Source organism: Neocloeon triangulifer, unplaced genomic scaffold (assembly GCF_031216515.1).
Source record: "Neocloeon triangulifer isolate White Clay Creek 2 clone unplaced genomic scaffold, ASM3121651v1 ptg000006l, whole genome shotgun sequence".
Taxonomy (NCBI): domain Eukaryota; kingdom Metazoa; phylum Arthropoda; class Insecta; order Ephemeroptera; family Baetidae; genus Neocloeon; species Neocloeon triangulifer.
In genome coordinates, this window is record NW_026775549.1 from 3680239 (window position 1) to 3705161 (window position 24923).

General features: G+C 35.4%; 1 protein-coding gene across 3 annotated transcripts in view; it reads right to left on the bottom strand.

The window, feature by feature from the left end:
- Positions 1–10597: 10597 nt before the first annotated feature.
- LOC132194190 (early endosome antigen 1-like) overlaps positions 10598–24923 on the bottom strand; it is a 96285-nt gene continuing 81959 nt past the window's right edge. Inside the window, exons 1-14 of one of the 3 annotated variants that reach the window (XM_059615329.1) lie at positions 15359–15382; positions 14383–14683; positions 14119–14330; positions 13856–14064; positions 13632–13738; positions 13430–13574; positions 12986–13368; positions 12752–12917; positions 12199–12690; positions 11842–12039; positions 11578–11781; positions 11333–11524; positions 11073–11264; positions 10598–11020 (exon numbers count right to left, since the gene is read on the bottom strand). In XM_059615329.1, coding sequence (XP_059471312.1) covers positions 10961–11020; positions 11073–11264; positions 11333–11524; positions 11578–11781; positions 11842–12039; positions 12199–12690; positions 12752–12917; positions 12986–13368; positions 13430–13574; positions 13632–13738; positions 13856–14064; positions 14119–14330; positions 14383–14636 — 2814 coding nt within the window. In that variant the 5' untranslated portion in view covers positions 14637–14683; positions 15359–15382 and the 3' untranslated portion in view covers positions 10598–10960. Of the gene's footprint in view, positions 11021–11072; positions 11265–11332; positions 11525–11577; positions 11782–11841; positions 12040–12198; positions 12691–12751; positions 12918–12985; positions 13369–13429; positions 13575–13631; positions 13739–13855; positions 14065–14118; positions 14331–14382; positions 14684–15358; positions 15478–24923 lie in introns of those variants that run through there. The other 2 variants (XM_059615328.1, XM_059615327.1) reach the window with 2 other exon arrangements.

The following is a 24923-nucleotide window of genomic DNA, read 5'->3' on the forward strand; positions in this document are numbered from 1 at the left end:
TTATAGCAAGTAAACGATGCTTGACTTTTCTCTAAGAATATAGATCAATGAAATTAAATGCGTGTCATACTGCTTGATTTTGATGTTGTAAAAGCAATGAAATCTTAAACAATTTTTGTACGAGTTAAAATTTAATCGGATCTGAATAAATTTATTTTTTTCCCGTTCAACGCTCTTTACTCATTTACTGCAATTATTCAAGCAGCAGATTTTGGTACATTCAATTTAACACAGGATTTCATGGACTTTTTTTCAACGTCAGCTTTCGTCTCATGAACCGCACTTCAAGAGGGCAATGAACAGACACGGCGCATTTTGCCAACGGACGAAGCATCAAGACAAAGGCACGAACGCTTATATTTTTTTCTCACACGTCATTCTGGGAGAGTGGCGTTAACTTAATTCCGGCGGCAAGAAGTCAATTTTTGCTGTCACGCCTCGGCACAAAAGGAAAACACACGGCGTGTTGTGAAACAAGAGCTGATTCCCGCGAACAGTGTAATGTAATAAAAATACACACACGTGTGAGAGAATATAGCGTCAAAGCAGTATTAAGAGTGTCACTTCTTATTTCCAAGCTATTACTCAACGCACCCACTTGCACGAGAGAGAGGATAGCATTACCTGTTTTACCACCCGACACGTATTTCCATACACGGTTTGTGTGCATACATAAATGCATGATGGTCTGTGCTGTCACAATTTATTTTACACTTAAACTGACAACAAGCTTGGTTTTGCAAATTGCTGTCACATTTTGCAGGCATTCACTTCAAATTTTTGTTTCAACAGAAATTTTTAAAGTTTTCAAGTAATAAAAAAAAAAATGAAAAAAGATGGTTCATTTTTATTGATTTTTTTTTTTTAAATAAGTTTTCATTCTGCCAATCAAATTTTTTTGGCACATTTATTTTCAAATTTCAGTTTAAGATAATTAATAAAATTTTATTTTATTGTCGCAGTAACTAAATTGCTGGAGATTATTTGATGAAAATTGATCACGTTTGTTCAGATGACATTAAATGGAAATTTGGAAACTGATTTTTAAATGAATTTTTCTGCAAAACTAAAACAGAAACTATTTCCGCATAAAAAATATGCGACTTAATTTTTAAATTCTACAGGAGAATAACTAACACTTTTAAATTTATATTTTGCTTATACAACCGGCTCGACCAGTAAGCAGAGCGCATTGCATACATTCGAAAAACCAGGCGCTGACTATGAGAGCGTCGTATCCTAATTTTGAAGGGGGCCCCGAGTTAAAAATCGTGCATGGGTTGGTTGCGCGCCAGTCTTAAATGGAGATGGCCAAAGGAAGTCTTCGGAGGGCACTTTCGGGGAGGAAGAAAGGCGGAGGGTGGATGATGTCAGCGATGATGATCCCCTCGGCGCACTTTAACTCGCCCCAGTTCGCCGCCGCACCTTGGCACAATACAGCGAGCGAACACACTCGGCGCCTGATCAAAAGTAATAGCGGCGTTCTACATAAAAAATAACAACAAGTAATGGCAGGCGATAACTTTATTAAGGCAAACTTCTTCTTCTTCTTCGCACGCCCATTATTCCCTCTCACGCGGTGCGCCCGGCAGTAAACACCGCACTTTATTATTATTCCTCTGCAGGCATAAACTTAAATTTTCATTTTGCCTGTCAGCCCGGCCGCCGGCAAATAAATTTCTGCCAACAATTTAATCCGCCGCGGATAAATTAGTCGAGCGGTGACACTCGAGAGGTATTCGCGTGTTGAATACTTCGCCTCTCTCGTGATTAACCCCTACGACTTACTTACACCTCAAAATGCGCAGAGTTCATCGCGGTGTCGAGAGGTGACGTGTCATTTCACGATTAATTATTTCGCGTGTGAGGCTTTGTGTGTTTGCGAATCTCAATTTTGGAGTTGCCACCACACCGCCTCGGGGAATTGGAAATTTTGAGAGAAGATGGAAGGCGATGACAGCATAAATCTAATTGCAGCTTTACACGACACTCACAAAGTTGAATCCAAAGTTAATTTGATTTCAATTCAGAGATGTATATCGCAGTATTATCTATAATCTCAAAAAGTGAAAGAAACTTCAATTTGTTTTTATCTTTCACGAAAAAATTATATTGCAGTCATTAAACTTTTTATATATGCCCTATTATAAAATTTATAACGAAAAAGCACCCTTTTTTGATAGAAACAAATTCTATTCAGAAACCAAAGTTTTCTTCTTAACAGCGGCGCGATTTTCTAATACAAATCAGTCCCATGTTCTTCACTTCTTGAAAAACCACACACAAAAATAAAAATACTACTCCAAATTTAAACAATAGTAAGTTTTAAATTCACAGTATGTTTCTGAAAATTTGATTGGTTATTAATTCGAAAAAGTCTAAAAAATTAACTGTTTTGGACAATTTTGTAGGTCAATAAATATGTGATGCAAATAATAAAATTTATAATTAAAAATCAAAATCAATCAAATTTAAATTTCTAATTTATATATATTATTTCAGTTTATATTTTAATGTAAATTTCATCTATTTTTCATTATAAACCGTATCAAAACTGATGTCTTTTAAAAGATTTATTTTACTGTTTTTATTACAAAATGTAGCATAATATATTTTCTGCACATTTCTATATTAGTGTAAATCATTTAAATCAAATTTTTTTATCTGCTAGAGCCTTCAAGCTTGTATCCATATTACAGATTATTATTAATAAAATATGTACTAGTTCTGATTTTTAAAATTAAAGAGTTAAAGACAGAAGTAAAAACCGCTAGAATTTAAAGGAAAAAATTTATCTCTTGGCTTCAAAACTTCTAACATCATTCGAACATAAAACATAACAAACGTCAAGCTCTATAATAATATCTTCAGATATAGTGACTGCGAATATTCAAATATCAACCAAGTGATATATATTTAAATTAATTCAACTCATGCATTGCAATTTAATTTCATCACCAGACAAACCAGCAACAAACAAACAACAAACAATCATACGGAGAGATAATCAGCAGCCGCAAAGAGTCATCAAGCGCACAGGTATGGTGGACACATTATTTGGCCTGCGGAGGCGCTTCTCTCTTGCATGATGACAAAATGATCAAAGGGTGCGGCACTGCATAATTGGCATTGCAATTACCGTCCGGGGGCGGCGGCGGCAGCAGTCGGCATAAAGGAGCAACTGGGGGACATCCTGCCCGCGTGTCCGCTTGATTGTTTGAGCACACGTGTTTGCGCGTAATTCCATTTGAATAATGCAGTGCAATAACGCGGGCAGCAAACACACAGAGAGATGCGATTATGCTGCAATATAAATTAACTCGGATTAACACTTCATAGTAGAATTCGCATCAATCATGCCGCGCGTAAGCTCTCTGCCCTAAATTGTTTTAATAATTTAATAATGCGTCGCTTTGTCGAAATTGAAAAATTATTACCAGAGCGCGAACAACATTATTTTTCTCATTAGACCGCGAGCGACCATCAAATGAAATTCAAAATTAATTAGATGAGCTCGGCCGCCGCTCAGTTTATTAATATTACGCCGCCGGTTTTATTGCGATACGCGCGCGCGGCCGCTCGAAATCAAATTTTCATTACAGCCGCAGTTTTGATACATCCCAGAGAATATGTTTGTTAAACGCCGATGATCATGTGTTTATTGCAACGCCAATAATAGTAGTGCTGGAATGGGACGCGAGTTTTGCGTACCTCGTTGGGACCTTTGAAATTAATGCGTTTGTTTATTTTGAGTTCACCTCTGGGACCTCATTATAGCCTGCACGTGTCTATTATTCATAATAATGGAGAATGTGGTAAATTCATTTTGTATTTTTAACAAAAAAAGTTCCACCAAATTGGGTTTTTATTTTTAATAAACTGTTGCAGGAATAAAGGGTTTGATTTTTTTTCGTATGATTCAAAAAGGTTTTTGATGCGAGAATAATTTTTAAATTTTATCTTTATAAAAAAAAATTAATAATATTTAATCATATTTCCATTTTCAAAGTTGGCGGAATTGTTAATATCTTAAAATTCAAAAATTAAACTTTTAAGTTCCCAAAGTTCAATGAAAATACTCAAAAATAATGAAAAAAAAAACGTAATTTCAAGACATTATTTAGAATTTACGAATTTAGAAATTCCATTTTAATATTTTTAGTTTTAAATTCCCACGACCTCCCTACACCAATTTTCTGGGAATATTATTTTATTTTTAGACGAATTACACTGACTTTATTTTTTATAAATCAAAAACTGTTGAAAACGATAAAAATCTAACTCAATCTTTTCAAGCTTTGAAATTATTGGATATTTACTTATCTCATTTTGAGGACCATCAATTCTGATCATTACAAGCCACATTTTGCTAAAGGGAATTTCACCCCTGGCGTTTCTATTGTTGCCCTAACTATTGCCCTAAAAAACAAAAAATTTACTAACAATAAGCATCACAGTCATGGTTTTGGTGTTAATTTGGTGCCCTTGTCACATAGCCTGATTGCGAATGCACGCACGCACGTGTGTGTTATGTGCGACTGCAATTTGTTAATTGCCCATTTTCATCTAATGAAAACACGTCCGTGTTACTCTATCAGTCACACAACACATAAGGCAGACACAGAGTCGCAATAATGATGAGTAATGGCCGAGTCGAGCACGCACACTCGGACTTTTATCGCGCGCGGCCTCTCGCGATTAGCATCTCGCTCTTTTGAGTGATTGTCCAGCGTCTGCTGCGCGTTGCATGCAGCAAAATGAATTTTAATAACGACCTGACATGCTAGTGCTCACTCAATAATAATCCTCTGACAAACGCGTATTAATCACGCGGCGCCATTTGTGACACGGCGCCGCTCCTTTCTAAATAATATGTTCCAGCACGGATCCCCTGCGGTCTTGGACCGGTGAAATACGGCACCAATTTTGTTATGCAAATAAAATTACCGCCAGACACGAATTAATTTGTTAATCAAAAGCGTGGACACCGAATTTGCAATTCGGATGGGCTGCGCACCCTAATAGCAAATCGCCCGTGTCGAACATTCCACTGCCCATTTGATTTAATTCAACTTGAAAACGGGAAATATATACTGCGAAAAAATTTTACGAGACCCTTTTGAATTTATTTATTTATTGAATGTTTTGGAGATCAATTTTTTAAATGCTCTTCCATAATTGTTAAAAAAGCTAAAATTTTCGGATATTTTTTCAACGTGAAATTATGTTTGACTTGAGAGTTAAATTAATTCTAAAACATCCACCATCATTAGTCTCATTACTTAAGATATGAGTAGATAAGGTCAAAATTATCCAAAAATTATAATTCGACTATAACGTTTCATTTTTTCATGGAACAAATAAATAATTTTCCCTTTATTTGTTATCTATATTGTGTTTGAAAAGCTGAAGTATTCTCTGCACAAGGAATAAATTTTATCCGATTATTGAGTAGAGGTTTTTTCAAATATTTAACATGGCGATAAAATTTTTTACATTATTTGATTTTGATAATTTTATCTGAAAATTCTGATATTTGTCTTCTCTGCTCATAAAAATTATGAATTTCTGACAAAATAGGTTAGTTGGTTAGAACTTTTCTTTCGTCCAATGAGAGAGATCAAAAAACAACAATCGAAGTATGGTTCTTTGTTTTGATTTGATTTTTTTTTATTAAGTCATAATAATCAATTTTAATATTGCAATAAAAATTCAAACTGTCATGTGTGACTCTTCTCTGTATGAATATTTATCCATTTTGAGTTGAAAAATCTTAACTCATAGCAACAATTAAAACAGTCTTGCTAGCGAAATGCAAGAATATTTTATAATTTTGTTTCATTTTGTCCTTGTAAAGTGCATCGCAAAATTTGCGGAACTTCAACACATAATATAGCAAAATTAAGAATTAAGTGTAGCAGGAATCAAACAACAATACTTTCATTCCTTTTGTCGAAAGTTTCACAACTTTTGTGCTGCCCTGGACGATGCATTCGCTATGAAGAAGAATGAATGGCAACCTCATCAGAAAATTTTAGTTTTCAATCATGCGTTGAAAGCTTAATTACCGCACAGTCTAAATCCATTTTAATTTAATTCACCCAAATTTTAAGCTTGGTTGTGTGTGGAGGTGTGCACGTTGCGTGCGTGTTCAGTGATTAGGCAAGGGGCAATTCATCACTGTGTGGATGCATGTGCGCCGCAAAACCAAAAGCATTTTGCTCCCTCGCCAGCCGAATTAATGGAAATATCCATCGGCGTCCATCAAGCGGCGGCTGTCAGGGCCGTGCTTTTAATTCTCGCGTTTGACGTGTGCGCGGTGAAATATTGTCCACTTTATTGGCCACTCGTCAATCATGCCGATTTGCACGCCGGCTAATGTGCTTTGCAAATAACTGATTGCGCTTTTGTGGCCTCTGACGCCTACGGCAGCTGCTCGCGATCCAAACTCGCCACAATTATTTCCATTTATTGTGGATATACGGGTCTGTGATTGCCATTCATTCAGCGAACACGCCACTGACGTCTAATTTGTTTGTCTATTGCTGCGTTTGATCACAATGTTTGTTGATGGATTTTCACATAAAACTCTCTGACAAATTTTATTACATGTTTGAAAATCAAATAAATAGAGCTGGAAATTTTTAATCAACAATAATAATAAGGAACGTTAAAAAAGGTGGAAAGGAAAAATTAAAATGCTAGACAAGAGAGGCCTCAAATTAATGCATGCAGTGTTTCATAACTTTTTGTTTATTATAAAAATTGAATAATAAAATATGTAAATAAAATAGAAAATTAAAGTTAGAAATGAATATTTAAAAAATGCAGCAAGCGATATACAATCCAATTACAACTCTAAACTTCAATTTCCCCAACCTCAACCAACAAAGCTCTAAACAAACTTCTTTCCATAATTCTCTTTTTTCTTTAACTTTATTTTCCGGTGAAGTTAGTGTCAGTATTTTTACTACACGTAAGCCTCCTGGCCACTAATCCTTATCAAAATTTTGTTTATTTAGTTCGGCTGAATATTTTCATTATCATTTTTTATTTGTGTGACAATTCTAAATAATTTTCCTAGAGATTCATCTCTACCTTTTCTTTCAACTTGAGCATTTCAAATTTTAATTATATTCAAAACTATGTTTTTTTTACGACTTAAATATTTCAAAATAGCTGCAACATCAAAATAATTCAATAAAAACTAAATTTTCATTATTCCCATAAATTCTTGAATTTATGTTTTTTGGTTAAACTTTGCAGCAATTAAATTTAAATAAAAATTGATGCACCTTAGTGCAATCAGTCTCTTGTCTTAATTCGCCACCATAAATCGCTCTCGCCTTTCCGAGAGTTGGAAACAATTTAAAACGTGTTATCAGATTGGCGAGCGCGCTGCTTGAATTACACATAAATTGTGTTGGGCTGCGCGATTTATATCTCTCGGAGAATTCCTGAGCCCGTTGACGGCCAAGTCTTTATTGGTGCGAGGTAGGTGGATCGCACCTATACCAATTTTACACACGGCTTGTGTGTCCTGGAGCCATTATAAAGTCTAGGTTGCCGCGAGAGTTAGACATAAATCTCGTCGGGGCTGCAGCGCAGATTAAAATGGAGTTGGCGGTGTGTGGTGGCAAAAGAGGTTGGCGCTGCTTTTATATCACTCGCGCGCGCACCCCAGCCGTGTGTGTAATATATGTGCCTGTAAAGTGAGGCGGCCAAAGTTATTATCAGACCTGCGGCAGATTCGCCTGCAGAAATGTTTATTTCGGCGGCGGCAAAGCCCATCATAAAATCTTTTATGCCTTCCTTAAAATATTTGAACAGTCATTAAACACTGCCATGGTGACAGCCCCCTTTATATTTATGTGCATGTGTGCGCACTACAAATAATGTGTGCATGCAAATCCGTCTCATGATTTATTCGCAGATAAAATATGGAGCGGTGAATTATTGCCAAGCGTCGTAAAAGCGAGCGACATTTCGACTCTCGCGCTTAATATTTCATAAGCGGCGAAACGCGCCCTTCGGTGTTGCGTTCGTTCGGCAGACGTGACCTGCAATTAATGGCCGGGATCAGACCTGAAGTTTTGCCGGTTCATCGCACACACTTTAGCCACGTGGGATTATAGCTGACAGCTGACGTTGAAGATGATAACTGATAACAAAAATGTGCCCTTCTTAATTCTGAAGATTTTTTGTTTAAATTTTATTACTATATAAAATATTTTTTAAGAAAGATAATTTTGAAATTATTTTTGTTTAATAAGCGAGACATTAATTCAAGTAAGATGAACATTTACAAGAAATTTTATGAAAATAAGAATAAATGTCAATGTTGGTAAATATAAATGCATCAAAAGATGGGTTAAATTAAAAGTAAATGATATTTTTTAAAACAACCAAAAATTTTGCAGGCCATGTTCTTTTAATTTTGATTTCTTTTGGACTGAATTAATTTAAGCTTAAAACGAGATTAAAATTTTGCAAAATTTTAGGGAGACATAAACGGAACCAAGCTCAAATTAAAAATTCTCCCTTCATTTTGATTGAAATTAATTAGTACTCATCACTTGAAAATAATGCGAATGAAATCAATTTTGAGCCAATAATCTAGCAAGCTATACAAAACAGTAAATTTGATGCTTTCCAATGTTAAATAATTCCTCCTATTAATCCAAGCTACTATATTATTTTTAAAATTCAAAGTTTATTTTTGATTTAAATAATCTTGAATGTCATTCTGAACAAACGTCAAGACACAGTAGTCACGGCGCCTTTTCTGGCTTTTCTCCCTTTTTGCTGTGCGTGTGTTTGCTCTTTGGCAATGTTTTCTGTTCAATCACCCTGTGATAAATTACACGACACGCCAACTGACAGCTCTGAAATGAAAAAGGGTTTAAAGAGCGTGTGGTGCTGCCACCGTTGATTCGCGTTCATTTGCCTCTGAATAACAGAAAGCAGTGCAGAGAGCGAGTTCATGTGCACACGAGCTGCATATTCGCGCGAGGCACACACGTGTCACTCACCAGTCAGTCGGACGCGAATGGAAACTAATTCTGCTGAAATCAACTGCCGCACACCCGTCGATCCATTTTTCTCCGACCCACCGCGAGTTGTGTGCACATTATTATTATATTTGGCTTGATGTTTTCCATTAAGTTGTCACTGTGTAGTTGAGTGGCAAAAAGTTTCTTTTTAAATCAGCAGCCAGAGAGAAAATCGATTAAAATTTTCATAGCATGTATTGCATCTTACGTTTGGTGATTTAATTTCATTTTAATGAAATACAAGTGTATCAATCAATTTATAAATTGATGTTTCTTATTAAAAATTATGATTGTTAATTTGTCAGTGTTAGTGCGTTTTTTGTATTTTATTTTTTAGTCCAAATTTATTATTTATAATTGAATAGAGAATGTAGGATATTTCCATATCACAGGATAAATTAATCATCATAAAAATACCAAAGAAGAGTATCAAACTGGTGTTTTAAGGACCAGTAAAATAAATTTTTTTTTTCATTCTCTGTCAATTCCACGAGCATAGGTGAATATCTCAATCAACTCATCTTTGCATTTAATTTTATTATTTGTCTAGAAGTTTTCCCACAAATTTCATTTGGAATATTCATCTGCATCGAACAAATGAAAACAAGGGCCCAAAAAACATTTGCTCCCTAACTCATTTCTCACCATGATTGCATTCCAGAAGAATAAATTTATTTGCTAACCAAACACACACCCAACTTTTTGCATGCGGCCATAACTCACGCCGGTTGTTTTTTATGCGTCATTTGAGCTGTTACTTGCAATGATAATTTACGTCCGACCATTGGCAATAAATAATCAAAGCCAGAAAAGTAATAAAAAGCGGCGGCACCAGTTTTGTTGGCCCGTGGGGCCGTTGTAAATTATTAGTCTCATTAAAATTTTTGATACATGGCCTCGGATGTCACATAATGGTGAATATAATGTCGCACCACATACATCATATCTCCGCTAGAGAGAGTGATGTTTTGCTCCCCTCGAAATTATATTCACCCTTGGCAGAAATTCGGGGCCCCGCGAGAGAGGGACCCATCCATTTATTCGCAGTCTAGCGCGCTCGAAACAAATGGCAGATTGTAGCCAATCTTCGCTGCGAGCCATATTTCACAGAGAAGTTAGGTGCCTAATAAAGGCGGGCGCGATGAAAAACGGCCGAGAGCCGCCGTTGAAATATTGTTGTCGTGGCGCTAAATAAAAAAGCGGCGGCGGCGGCTCCTTGGCGCAGGAAGGAAGAGGCTTCTCTGCTCAAATGCAAATGCAGCCGACAATATAACAAACGCCGCTGCAGGAAGATGGGCCAAATTTACGAGGTCGTTCCCCGCATAAATTATAAAACCTGCTGCCTTTTGCAGTTTAAAATAAAGTCGTAATCGGTTGGCCAAAGATGTTCTTTCATTGCAGATCTGGTTTAATTTTGCAGTTTTGGATTTTTTTTTTTTTTTGCCATTTTCAGTTCTTTCTAACAATAAGAATTATGATGAAAAGATATATTTACTGAGCAAATTTTACTACTTCAGGATTACGCTACATCACCGAGTTATAGACAGAACTGCCGATTAAGGATTAAAATTGGTTTAATACAAGAAACATCAAACTCTTGGTTTTATCATTCAATGCCGCAACGCCAACCACCCTTGTTGACACTTTCTCATTGAATTTTTTGTGTTGACGTATTTTATTTCAGTGACCAATTTTATTAATCTATTTTTCAAATTAAATATTCATATGCTTTAAGTTAAGCTAACAATCTCTTTTCAAGCCTTCAACACTTTTAAAATAAAAGGAACATATCTTGTTTTCATTTTCAACAACAGGTTATAAAATGCAAATTATTTTTGCATTTAAAACTTAAAATAAAAGCACAGGCATGTAGGTGCTAGACAGGTACTTACAATTAGTTTCTTCCTTCAGTTGATTTGCATGGATTTTGGTTTGGTGCCCCTGTTGTGAAGTCCACTTGTTCGGCTCTGCAAAAAGAGCATTGAGTACGTCAAGCAAATCTTTTGCAATATTCCTTACCCTCTTGGCCTTTGAGGGGGCATCAAGGCTTGAAGTGGCAGGCATCTTTGTGGGTGTTTTATTCATCTCTGGCAGTGGAGTATTTATTTGGAATTTGGGTTTTCTTGGAATATCAGCGAACATGTCCTCACTAATATTATCTTCATCATCTGATTCAGAAACCACTCCTTTTCCCCAGCTTTGCAAGGGAGACTGTGAATGAGAGATGTTTGATTATTTAAAAATTTAAATTTAGCATTATTTTTTATTGAAAAAAGTACTTTTCTGGTTGAGATGGTTGGAAGCTCATTTCTAGTTTTAGCTGGCGTTTTCGGTGGTATTTTCTGATAAGAGCTGAGAGAAGAAGAATCATCATCCTCAAAATAGGGAATATATTCATTGTTGATGGAGAAAGAGATAATTCTATCATTCTTCTTTGATGACTTTGGTTTGCTGGCATCCCTAAGAATGGACTAGAAAATAGTCTTTTAGCTAACATGCACCTCAAACATAATTGCCTTCAAACCTTATTTTCAGGCATTTGGAGCCGCTTCAGCTTTGGAGTATCTTTTTTCAACTTGTTTTGCTTTTTGAGTCCATATGTTGACAAGGCCGAGCTTTGGCTGATTTCACTTGTCTGGGACTTGAGTTTGTTGATTTCAACCTCTTTTCTGGTCAGTTGTACTTCAGATTCCTTGATTTTCTCCTGCAGTTTCAGCTTATGCGACTCCTTAAATTAATTAACCATGAGTTTTAATCAAGATTATCTTAGATCCAAGGTAAATTATACAAATCGAGATCCAACATCATTGAGGCTTTTGATGGTTTCTGCGAGTTGAGCATTGAGCTTTAAGACCTTGGCCTCTAGATTGGACTTGTCTCTCTCCATTTGTTCATAATCTTTTTCAAGTTTGGTTTTTTCAGATTCCATTTCTACCAGCTGAGCGTCCTTTGCTTTCAACTCTTCCTCACTCCCAGATTTTGCATCCTAAAACAATAAGTTTTTAAATAATTTCATGGACACACTCATGCTATCTGCTATAGCCACAGTTGTTCGGTTTCAGCAGAATCTGCCCTTCTCCGTCCCCGGGCAGAAGATAAAAAAAAGTACAGAAAAAAGGAATAATAATATTTAAAAGGTGTTTACAGAGATCAATTTTTCCAATTCTTCAATTTGATCATCTTTTTCTTTGATAATTTTCTCAAAGTCACTGATGGTCTGGTCTTTCTTTTCACTGTCTTTCATTTTTTCAGATTTTGCCTTTGCTATTTTATCTTCAAGCTCCTTCTTTTCCTTCTCTAAGCTTCTATTCTTGCTCTCCAGTCGCTCAAACTTGTTTTCAGCAGTTTTATTTTTGGACAAGGCAGATTTAAGGTTCTTTTCCAAATCCTTCTTCTCCACAAGCAACGTCTCTCGCTCGTCCTGCGCCTCTTGCAGTTGTCCTTTAAGGGATTCTATTTCATCCTCTTTATTTTTGGCACCATCTAGCAGCACTTCCTGAGACAACTTCAGCGCTGCAATTTCTGTTTCTTTGCCACCAATTTCGTCTTGCAGGGTCTCAATCTTGTATTTAGCAGCTTTTTCTTGGTTCTCGAGGGTTTCCTTCAACTCATCAAGCATGCCATTCAGAACACCTTCCTGAAATATCATTTTATGTTGAAAATAAAAAGAATTAAAATAGTTAATTTTCTTTATTTACCTGAGCAGTCAAATTCCCTATAATCTTTTCTTTTTCAACAATTTTTTCTTTCATCAAAGCCAAAGATCTGCTAAGTTGTGCCACCTGAGCTGACATTTCTCCAGATTCTGCTGCACTGGAGCTCTTTAGAATATCAAGCGAATCTTTCAAGCTATTTTTCTCTTCCCTTAAAATATAAAAACAAACAAAATGCCATTGAACAGCACCTTTTTTTTTAGTATTTTCAAGACTTACACTTCAAGTTTCATTTTCTCTTGAAGCCTAAGCATCTCGTTCTTGCCTGCTTGAATTTCCTTAGCCAAATTTTGCAGTTCATTTTCCATACTTTTGTTTTTCTCCTCCAAGGTTTCAGCCTCTATAGAACTCAAGTGCAATTTTTCTTCTTTTTCTTTCAATGCAGTTTGATTTTCCAACAGAAGAGCTTCAAGTTTCTCACACTTTGAATTGCCAAGGTCGCACTTCCTAAGCAATTCATCTATCTCAATTGAAGCTCCAGAAAGTTTGGCAGTGAGGTCTTCAATTTGCCTTTCTAGAGCAGCAATCAATTGCACTTTTTCCTCCAGCTGAATCTTCTCAGTCATCAAGGTGCTGAAGTCATTTAATTTAATCTCAAGTTTCTGTAATGAGAAAGAATTACTTAATATCGCATTGCTTGTGCAAAAAACTTGGCTTTTATACCTGCTGCAATGAGACTAACTCGGCAGACAGCTCACTGATTTTAGCACTTTTTCCAGCATCAATTTCTTCCAAAGTGCAAAATGACTGCTTCAAGGTGGTTATTTCACAAACTATGTCATTTGCATTTGATTTTGCCTCTTGAAGCCTAATAGAAATGGTTTAAAGTAACTTTCTCAGCAATAATTAATTTGATGCAACTTACTGATTATTTAGCTGAGCAATAACCTTGTCTTTTTCATCAATCAATTTTGCATGCTTTTCTTTCTCATCTGCGAGATGGTGCTGCAGTTCCGTGAAAGCTTCCAAGCGCTTTTTAAATAAATATAGCAGTTAATAAAAAGGAAATTAAAAAAAATTAACAATGTCAAATACTATTTGAGATAAAAAATTAAAGAATTTAATTAGATTTTAAAATTTATTTTCTACCTGGCAAATCTGTTCTTGCAATTCAGCTTTTGATGCCTCTAAGCCTTGGATTTGAAGGTTTTTCTCAGCAAGCTGCTCAATCAGCTTTTCATTTTCACAGTTTTTAACGGCTATAGCACCCTCAGCACTTGCAACGGTTTCCTCATGCACTTTAGTTAGAGCAAGGAAATCATCCATGGTCTTTTCCTTTTGACTCTTTTCCTTTTGATCTAAAATCCATATTTAAAATAAAAATAACAAATGAAAGAGACTTTGTCACAAACATATTATCAGAAGCCCATCTCGTTGTTCTGCAATCTTCAGCAAGTTTTCTTGATAGTCTTTTGCCTTTTCTGTTAAAGTTTCCAGTTCCTGCAGGTATTCAATCTGCACTTTCTTGATCAGATCTTTCTCCTCGACGCATTTTTGCATGACACTTGAAAGATGGGTAGTGTGTTGCTGGAGAGTGTTGCAAATGCTTCTTGTTGCATCAATCCTAGGTGAAAAATTGTATTATATGTGAAGAATAGATAAATGTTTATTTATACTTGATGCCGATGTTGCTGCGTTTCAGCACCTCGTACTGAAGTCTGTGGGTAAGCGCCTCGGAGTGCTGTTGCTGAGAAACCATGCTTTCATTCTGTTGCTTGATGGCATCTTGGTACTCGGCGATCTTGATGTCCCTCAGCTTGATCTCGCTCTCTAGCTGCACCTTCATCTTGACTACGCTCTCCGCAGTCTGCTGCAACTGGCTTGCTAGGCCGCCGCTTTTTACTCGCATCCGGTCGGTCTCTTGCTGCATGATGATCAGATGATTAGGCACTCTATTCGTTATTGGCACCTGCAAACCTGCCGATAAAAACGAAATTTAACATTTTGTTATAATATAAAGAAGAGATAGATAATTTAAGTACTTTTTCTCAGCATAAAGAATAAAATTGAGTACATAATGTTATTTATGTGTGTTCATAATGTATGTAGCTGTAGGCGGAATTTTGCGGACCTTCAGCAAAATCCCTCCCCTTAAAATCAACCAAAAATGATGCGAGGATCTATATGTACATGGATATTTTCACCCGTACGGTTCCTCACGACATGATTATACATCAAAAGACGAGCATCAACCTACAATTCGCCTGTTATTTTGCTTGATAATGTGAGCCTAAAAACTCGCAATTTGCAGCTTGCATGGCGCAGATCAAAGCAGTCTTTTTGAAGAGGCATTCAGAGCAGTGTGAGTACATAATGTAATAGGTTTATTTTGTCGATTTATGGATATTTTGAAATAATTCTTGTTTTTTCTCATTTATCTTCTGCACTACATAATATCTCGTGGTATAATTATGCGATAAGCGCGTAGAATTTCGATTTAGTGGACCTTCGCGTGGAACTTTCCGGATTCAAAATTCAAATCTCTTTCAGGAGAAAAAACATGAACTATGCATGTATGTAAAGAATTACGATTTATGACGACAAAATGTAATTATTGAGCAAATTTACTACTTCCGCATTGCGCTACATTACCGAGATACAGACCTGCCGAGAATTAAAATTGGTTTGATCAGTTTCCAAGAGGAAGCGACATTAAAATTCTTGGTTATGGTTTGTCGTTGCTCAGAAAAGCTCTGCTCGATTGGTTAAGCCACACCCACTTCCCCTGTTGCCGCTTTTTTTTTATTTTGTGTATGTGTTGACGTAATTTGATTCAACGATGTATTTTATCTTCCAATAACCATGCTGATTTGGGAGACGTAAGCCGTCATTTTTTGCGAGGGAAAATGTTGAACAGAAAAAACATAATTTTTTCAATCATTTTTTTCTTTTTACATTTTTACATTACAAATTAAAATTATGTAATGTTGTTAATGTCCGCAAAACTAGTTTAGAAATATTTTTTTTAATAGATGAAATTTATTTAAAAATATTTTAAGTGAATTATTCATGTTTATTCCGGTTTATTCATTTGTCCAAAAGTCGCATTACAAAATTCTACATATATCGGAATAAAATCTACTCTTGCTACGTAAACGTTGCATTTGATGGCCCCAAAGAGGCACCAAGATTTTGCAAAAAGACCTCATATTTGTCTTGGTTGTCTATGGAAAAAAATTTAACTCACCATAGTCACCCACCGAATGCAATTCTGTGTGTGATGTGAAATTAATATCATTTAGGTTTATTATCATGAACATTAGATGAACATACCTTATATAATAATTTAGCATAAGCTAGTTAATAAGAACATTTTTAGCTTTGCTCCAAAAATTGCCATTAATTTTGATATCAAAATTTGGTCTGTGAAAAACATAATTTTGTTATTTAATTACTAAGCTTTTTTCATCAGATTTTATATCAAGCAATTACTAAACAAATACATTATTCATGCCGATTCATGCATATTCAAAAATAATTTATTTAACATTTTAAAATTATAATCAATATAATTAAAAAAAACTGATAATAATAAAAATAATAAGAGAGAACAGTAATATAATATATACTATATTATTTACATTAATTTACAATGACTTTAAGTTTATAATTATGTTGTATTATTTCAAAATAATTTGGTTTGAATTCATTAATATTGATCAGTTTCCCAATTTGTTTGTGTGTTCTCTTGAGAGTGACAAACCATTCTTCAGGCCGAGTAATCTGCTCTTTGCCAATCGTTTCGCCAGTCACCGGAGACAAAAGGGCAACAAACAAGGGGGTGCGCAGTTAGTCTCTTTGCTGTGGGGGTGATAAATCACAGCCATTACCGGCGGCGCGCTCGAACAAAAGAGAGTCTGATGATGAGGGAAATAATAATGAAAAGGTCGCTGGAATTATGATTTATTGCACATCCTCTGGCGCGCGCGCGTTAAAAATGTAAAAATAATGACATTCCTTATCTATCATCGCTCTCACTCAGCGCCGCTAATACACTGTCTTTTATCCGCGTGCTTCTTTTACCCCGCGCGTCATTTCTCACCCCGGCCGCTCTCTGACGCGCGAGTAGTGAGTGGAGGCGGCGGCGGCGGCGGCTATGATAAATGACGTACTCCCAGTAATTGCCTTCTAAGTTATGGCTTATAGCGGCTATGAAATATGGTATCGCTCCACACGCAATTACTAGCGGGTTATTTATCTTGTTGGCTGCCTCTCTCTCTTGCTCTCTCCTGCGACCAAAAAATGCCGAGAGAGAGAGAGGGTGAAAGCCGTGTGCCCCACTCAAGGGCGGAAGGGGCTTCGCTGCACACCCTGCCCCATTGGATATTCATAATCATGCGTGAGAAAAGTGGCACCTTGGAATTAGCACTAGATTTTTGCTCCCGAGCCAAGAGGGGACTCGGGATTAAATTTATCCTCCCTGTCGAGACCAAATATTCAAAATTGTGCATCCGCAGGGATTTTTCAGAAGGATTTTTATAGCCACTCAGGATATGTGCAGATGCGCCTTGATTATAAAATCAAAGTTCGCTACTTCCCCTCTACCCTAATATTTATGATGTTTTCAACTGTGATGAATTGTTTGAAAACATAAACAATATAAATTAATATGAATCTCGGTTGATTCTCCTAAAACACTATTTTTTATATGCATTTTTTTTAATTTTTAATAAGAAACGAGTAAAAATCATCAAGGAAGGAGGGAATTGCCATTATGGAATGGGATGTTTATTCAACATTTTAACTGTAGGTGTGCAACATTAATTAAGATATATAAATTACGATACGATAAATTATATGATGCCATTAAAAGCCATTTTTTTTCTTTAGCACTTTAAACTAAATATTTGAAATTAGAAAAAAGTAATTTTATAAATTGAAAGGAGGGGGATTTTTTTTAAGTTGGCCCAGTTCCCAAAAGGGTTGGATGAGAAATTTTTAATTTACAACACGCAGCAGTACCAGTGCGGGAAATGAATGGGCAGGCGGTGGAAAAATACACTTTAGAGCGCGAAAAGGTGAAATATGAGATTCGAGTCTCGGTTGAAATTAAATCCAGCCTCTCTCGTGCAGGCAGCTCTCTTTGTGATAATAATGGTGAGGCGCATCTCGCTGAGAAATAAATAATAAATTTCATTAATATTCTGACACGCTTCTGCACGGTGGCGGCGGCAGCAGCAATCTTATATATTTCTTGTTGTTGGCGGCGGCGATTATTTACAACTGCTGGTGGGAAAGTGAAAGCAGGCCATTTTTCATTTTGACTCCTCTTTCTTCTTTTCCTTCTCTCTACACAACGTGGCGCGGCATATCACTTTATCCAAGTTAAGCCATTTTTCTCCACCGCCACAACTTCTTCTCACTTTTCTCTTCCTCTCTCTCTCTCTCTCTCTCCGGGTGCGCGGCGCGTGTGACAGCGCTGAAAAGGATGGCGTTTTCATGCCGACGCAGACAGGAAGGAGGAGGACGCGGTTTTGGCCAAATTTTGCCTTGTCTCTTTTTTGCCCTGCCAGACGACAGACAGTCCAACAAATAACGCACCACAGTGCGTTTTTCGCGCAGCTGCTGCGTCGGCAAAAAGATTTGCATTATTTGCTCAACTCTCGCCCTCGCGCTTTGATTTACTTTGCACACATCATTAAATTGAAAAAGATGAAACAAAATTATTTAACTACAAAGTTCTCATAGATATGAAATTTTACCAATCATTTTAATGTGTGCTTGATTTGTCATTGAATTAATTTTACAGAGGATCAAACAAAAAAAATTACTTAAAAAAATTTAAAAAAACTTACATTTGGCTATATTTAGCCCGTTTACATTACATTGAGAGAAAAGTTAGCTTGGAGTTAGGCTGGTTCTCTCAGTTTTTCAATTTAAATAGCATTAAATTGTAAAAACATTTGCAAATAGTTTTTATATTTTCCTCCGTCAAATTTAAATTTTTTATTGATAATAAAATAGGGTTGCAAATTAAAACTGAAACTTGTAGCCAATTATTATCTATTTTTAAATTTAAATGAAAAAATAAAATAAAACTAAAGTCGCCTATTATTTATTTTTTTATAGTTCCCTGAATATGGTCTGACCCACATTTTTAATAAAACACATTTTTCTCACTTACTTTGCAAAACAAATAACTGATATTTCCCAAAGCTAAAAAAGCAATATTTTTTATCGTTATCAAGTTCAAAATTTCCTGTATGTAAACAAACAACTTCTACAAAAAATAAAGTCTGTATTTTAAAACAAATTTGTTATTCAAAGTGTTATAATCAAGAGTTTTAATAATACTAAATGATGACATTGAATTTAATTAAATAGGCTGTTTCTGTATTTAAGCAATAGGGAATCTGTAAAAATAATGTATTTTCAAGTTATTCCGATTTCACTCAGCAACAACAAGCCAGTTGGCGCCGCAATCTGGATGGGCAAACGAAGCGGTGGCTGGTGCGAAAGTGACTGACACATCGCATGCGGAGTCTTATAAACGTCTGAGCAGTCTTACGGGAAAGAGTTTTACAATGACGTGTTAAGATCCAATTTTCATGACTGCGGCTGTACGTTATCAAATAGAGACGTGAGTGTGATTAATGTGCGGGCGGGCGATCATTCTTCGGCGGGAGCGAGGGCGAGCGAGGGTTGAGTGACGTCGATCCCCTGGCTGCGCACGACGGCGGCAACCCGCAGAGCAAATGTGCCAACCTGATTGCATAACGCAACACCGACCGACCGAGTCTGGCCGCAGACGCCCCCGTCTAAACGCCGCTTTCAGTTCCAGATCAGCGCCGACCGAAATTGCCTCTTGAGCGTCCGTCACTCCGTCCACCCGATGTGACACCTCACCAAATGACAGAATGCTATAATTGATTCTAATGAACCGCCTGGCCAAACCTAATCAGATAACATGTTCAAATCAAGCCTGCAACAGAACAGAATCATCAAAACCTACGTTTTGCTAAACATGAATTTTGGAGGCATTAGTTCGATAAAATGAATTAGGTTTTTCAAAGTTGAATATACACATGTAATTTTTGTGCGTAATAATTTAAGTTTAAAATAATATTATAAATATAATTTGATTTAAATGTAAATTTTTGAACTTAAATTTTTTTATTTGCGACTAATTATATATTTTTTAAATATATCTTTTTTGGCAAGAAAATTTAGATGATAATTTTGGTTTTTAAGAGGATGCAATGTAAAGTGCAATTATGTTTAAATTAACAATGAAAAAATAAATACTATGTGTATTTGCATTGGAAATTGGAACTATAGGAGGTGCCATTAATAATGATAGCTTGAAATTTGAAAATTTTGTTGCGGTAATATAGTTGAATTAATAATATTAAACTACAACATGTCAATGTGAACTAAGAATTAAGCAATTTATTTATTTTGAAAATAAATTATGTACTGCAAATAAGTTACTTATATTCAAGACAGCAATATCAATAGTTACTTATTGCTTTTTTTCCTTTTTTTATGGCATTGCGTACCATACCATAAGATAAATTTATTTTCTAGATTTTGCAAGCTTTTTATAAAAGAGATTTATATTAATCAACATGCACTAATACATATTTAAACACTGAAAAGGTATAATCCGTATAATCAAATGTTTGTCTTGTCTATTTTGATCTTTCAGGACATTAATATTAAGGGACCATAAAACTGAAAATTTAGGACAATTTAATTTGGGTGTTTTGATTTTACTAATGAAGATGGTTTTTTATAATGAAATTAGGGGAATCAACGGTGAAAAATGATAGCAATAATGAAAATAAGTACGCCACTTGTGTGAAATATCAAAAACTAAATTTAAATCGAGGATTATTATTATTTGAAAAATTTGAAATTGTGTAATTGATCAAATATTATCATGCATTATTTCCTGCTTCTATTACGTCATTTAAAATATGGTGGCAAACTTTTTCCATTCAACACAGAATTTAGATAATTTAAATTGTCAGCATGTTTGCAAAACTAAAAAAGGGTATCCGTTTCTCACAGCGGACTTTTCGTTTTCACGCACGTGTCAAATTGGCAAAGCGCGAAAAAGCGTGGTGCGGCAGCTTGTCATTTATTTTCATTGTCGAGAGTGGTGGGTGAGTTGTCGTCATCTGTTAGGCGTAATTCATCTCTGTCAGCGAACGAGCGAGTATTTTTCCCTCTTGACCTGCGCGCATGGAAATAGCTCTGCGCGCTCTGGGGTGAAAAATGATAAAGCCGGGTGATAAATGAGCGCGCCGATGGAAAAAGACGAAAATTACTCTGGCCGCCGCGTGTCATCATCAAAATTATTGTCGTGTCCGAAGCCATTATGTCACACACTCGCTTTTGATACTGTGTGTATAAATTAATGAATGGACGGACGGACGCGCCATCAATTATTTTTAACCATCCCCCAGATACAGACGTAAAATGCAAAATTAAATTTATAATTCGGCCAGTCTCTCTAGCCGGGCAATAAAATGTTATGCTCGCGTTCAAATATTTATTTGCACATTATAATTGCCGAGTTACGTGTGTCGTTTGATGTGGTGCTCGTGACACCACAAGGGAAAATGGAAATAATTATTACTGTTATTGCTCGTGTGTGTGTTTGTCGCACCGCAAAAATTACTCTGCCTGTCAAATGCACCCCCTTGCGAAAACACGCGCAGTTTGTTCCCGCATATTTTTTTTCGACACGACCCGGTAATAATTTTTATTGTTTATATAAACATACTCACTTTTTTTAAAAATTCGCGTGAGTGTGTTTGAATATAAACCGACATCGCACGCAACTCGAAACGTTATTATTATTGCGTTGGCCCACTTTTCGCATTCTCTCTGTAAATTTGTAATGGCGATTCAACAATTTTATCGTGTTTTTTCACGACTTGTTTGCCCGTTTTACAATGCTGTTATCTGATGCTGCCCGTTTTTGTCGCACCTAATTCTCTGCAGCACAACATTTCATGCCAGTCGAGGACACTTTAATGCTGGAATTACAATTTTGGAGGAAACAACAAAAATGTGTCATAGGCAGATGTGTCTATAATTCATGCTAAATTCATTATTATTAATTATTATGCAATTCAATTGTATGAAAAATGCTGTACAGAGATATAATTTATTATTGATATTTATTAATTGCAAAAATTTAGTGAAAAAGCATGGGCTTATCGACAGTGATCAATTTATTAATGCTAAAAATTGCCAGAAAATTAAATAAACAAACAAAAAATTTTTTTTTTTTGAAAATTCAAGTTTTGAAGAGATTTGCAATATAATCACAATCAATTGAATTTAAATCACAATAAAATTATAATGTAATCAAGAAAATGCTCTAGTTGGTTTTTTCTTCAATATAGAGTTTATAGAGATTATTTTTGTATTTATAAAAAGAATCAAGATTAAATTCCTGTTGCCAAAAAAACGGTTTTCCTATTGCAATAGTGAAAAATTTGAAGACCACCAAACAAAAGAATAATTAGGTTAAATGTAAAATTAAATTTATGCCTCTTCATGTATTAAGCAAACAAATAAAATAAAATAGTCACTCAGCTGTAAATTAGAAGTATATTGTCCGTTTTGACTGCAAAAAATTTAAAGGGATGCAATTTTTTTCCTTCAAATTGATCAATAATTTAAAAATTTTCTTTTAAATTTATTATACCAAGCAATGTACTAACTAAAAAACTATTTTGCAATAAAATAAAGCTAAATTAATTAAAATGCTTCTTTAATGGCCTAGATTTTAAAGTCACGTTGTAATAGGATTTTTAACTCCACTATTTAGTGATCTTTTTAGACAGTACACACATAAAAATTTTGAAAAAATAAAATTAATTTACTGTTCAAATGAAAATTATTTGGTTTAGCCTTGATTGAATTTCAACATCGCATTTGCAGCCGAATTTTGACGTTGTTGACAACACACACGCAATCGAGATTACAATTAGGTGGGTTGCTCGTATGTACAAAGCAAACCACTTTGCAGCAACAACCACAATGTGTGTACACACCTTTTGCAAGAGCCGAAAATTAGCACCACTTGAATTCACGCTGCGCGAAACAGGAAATAGCGTGTGTACCTCAAAAGGGGCCACGACAACAAAGGACCACAGGACTGACGTGAGTGTGTATGTGTACCTATTTTATACACACACACAAAAACACACGTCTAGATATGAATGTCGCTTTCTGTATTCGTATTCTGTCGCTCGCACACGACACCAACTTTTCAGAGGGGAAAGGGCAGCAGGCGAAAAAAATCAGAGTTGACGCGCGTGGTTGTGCTGATGACAAATTGGGGTTAAAAGTTTTAATTAACCCTTTCTTTCTGGCTGACGGCTCGGTTGTAAGGTAGACATTAAAAGGGTTGTAGACGCGAGAGCAAAAGGAAAAAAGCTGTTAATTTACATGTCACGACCGGAATCTGACATCATCATCGCAGTCTCTCTCTCGCTCGCTTTGTAGTCAGCCAGTTCCTGTGAGAAGAGAGGTGCAAGAAATTTTTGTGTCCTTAACTTAAACCCCGACAATATAATTTTATCTTAACTGTGGGAATCTTTAGGAAAAGTGTTAACTTTCACTACCAAGCAACACATAGGAATTGCTGCAAAGATATCTTTTCACAATGAAATAAATATGTTTACTAGTAAATAATAATCTCTATTTAATTAAATCTCACTCTATCTCTGATTTTGAAGGAAAATTCTCTTCTGTATATAATTCAAATTTCATTTTTTAACCTAATAGGGTTCTTGAACTTTGTAGAGTCCCAAAAAGCATAAGCTCAACATTTTACATTATTGAAAATTTTTTTATTTGTGTAATTATGTCAAATTAATTGTGAGTTGAGAAAAAATATCACGTAACAAACAAAATGCTTGCTGGTCAAAATAAAATTTGTGGGTCGTTACGTTTTTTTTTATTACTCGGAATATTATTTTTCGGAAATTGTGACTAATAAATTAATTTATAATATCTGCAATGAAAGCAATTTTTGTTTGTTTAATATATTAAAATGAATGTCTTTGCGTCGCTCTTCTGTATTCCACTATGCTCTTTCTCTTTTGTACGCGCGTATATGTCGCGAATAACGGCGCAGAAAAGAGCCAGGCTGACAGCGGCGTGGTGGAGGAAGGAAATGAGTCTGTCGAGGGTGGTTGTAAAAGAGAGAAGAGAGGTGGTCCAGCGTGAACGTCAAGGAATCTGACATAATGTCACTTACAGCGCGCCGCCCACACCAACCTTGTGCGTCGCGCGCGTGCGTTATTGTTTAACTTCCAAGCCTAATGAAAGCGGACGCGTGATTTGGGCCCAATTAAAAGCCCTCTAACCACTTTTTTAATAACTTTTTTTTCAATCTTACCATTAGCTGCAAAGCAAAAATTCCACCACTGAAAGCTTTTACTTTTTTAGAAGCTGGCCGGGAAAATCGAGTTTCTTTTATTCGAATCTAAACGAATAAAATTTGCAATTTACAAATTTGAGAGTCAAAATTGAACAAAGTACCACAGTTCATGTTTAATTAATTTTATTAGTGCTAATTAAATTAATATAATTAATGTTGTTAATTTTTTATTGTGTGCTTTTTTGTAATTTTTAGCAAAGAGTTGTGCCGTGTATTCTACTTTCCGTTTCAATTTTCAAAGCAGAAAAAATTAGATTCTGAAACCACATTAAATTTTTTTTGGATAATATAAAACTTTATTAATCATAATCAATCTCATATTAAATCTTTAAAAAAAACTTATTATGCTTCCAAAGTCATGAAAGCTAATATTGTTCCCAATTTTCCACATACTGTATTTCTTTGTGAAATTTTTTTAGTTTCTGCGTTTTAGCGCTTTGTTTGCGAAAGGTGTCTTTTCAAATATTGTATGTTTAATTTTTTTTCATTAAGTTCAAATTGATTTGTGAATAAAAATAGCAGCAAAATGTATAAGCAATGAGAAACAGTGGTAAGGATCACTGACAATGAGTAAATTGAGTACATTTTGGATGTTTTTTTCTGATTGTTTTCTGACGATCTTGAGTTGAGTAATTTTGTTTAATTTCCTTTTGCTACTTAAATATTAAAATCGTTTTTCATCTAAAGACCTTATCAAATCCAAACAGACAATTCAAAGGCAGTAAATCATGCTTATATATTTGTGCGCTC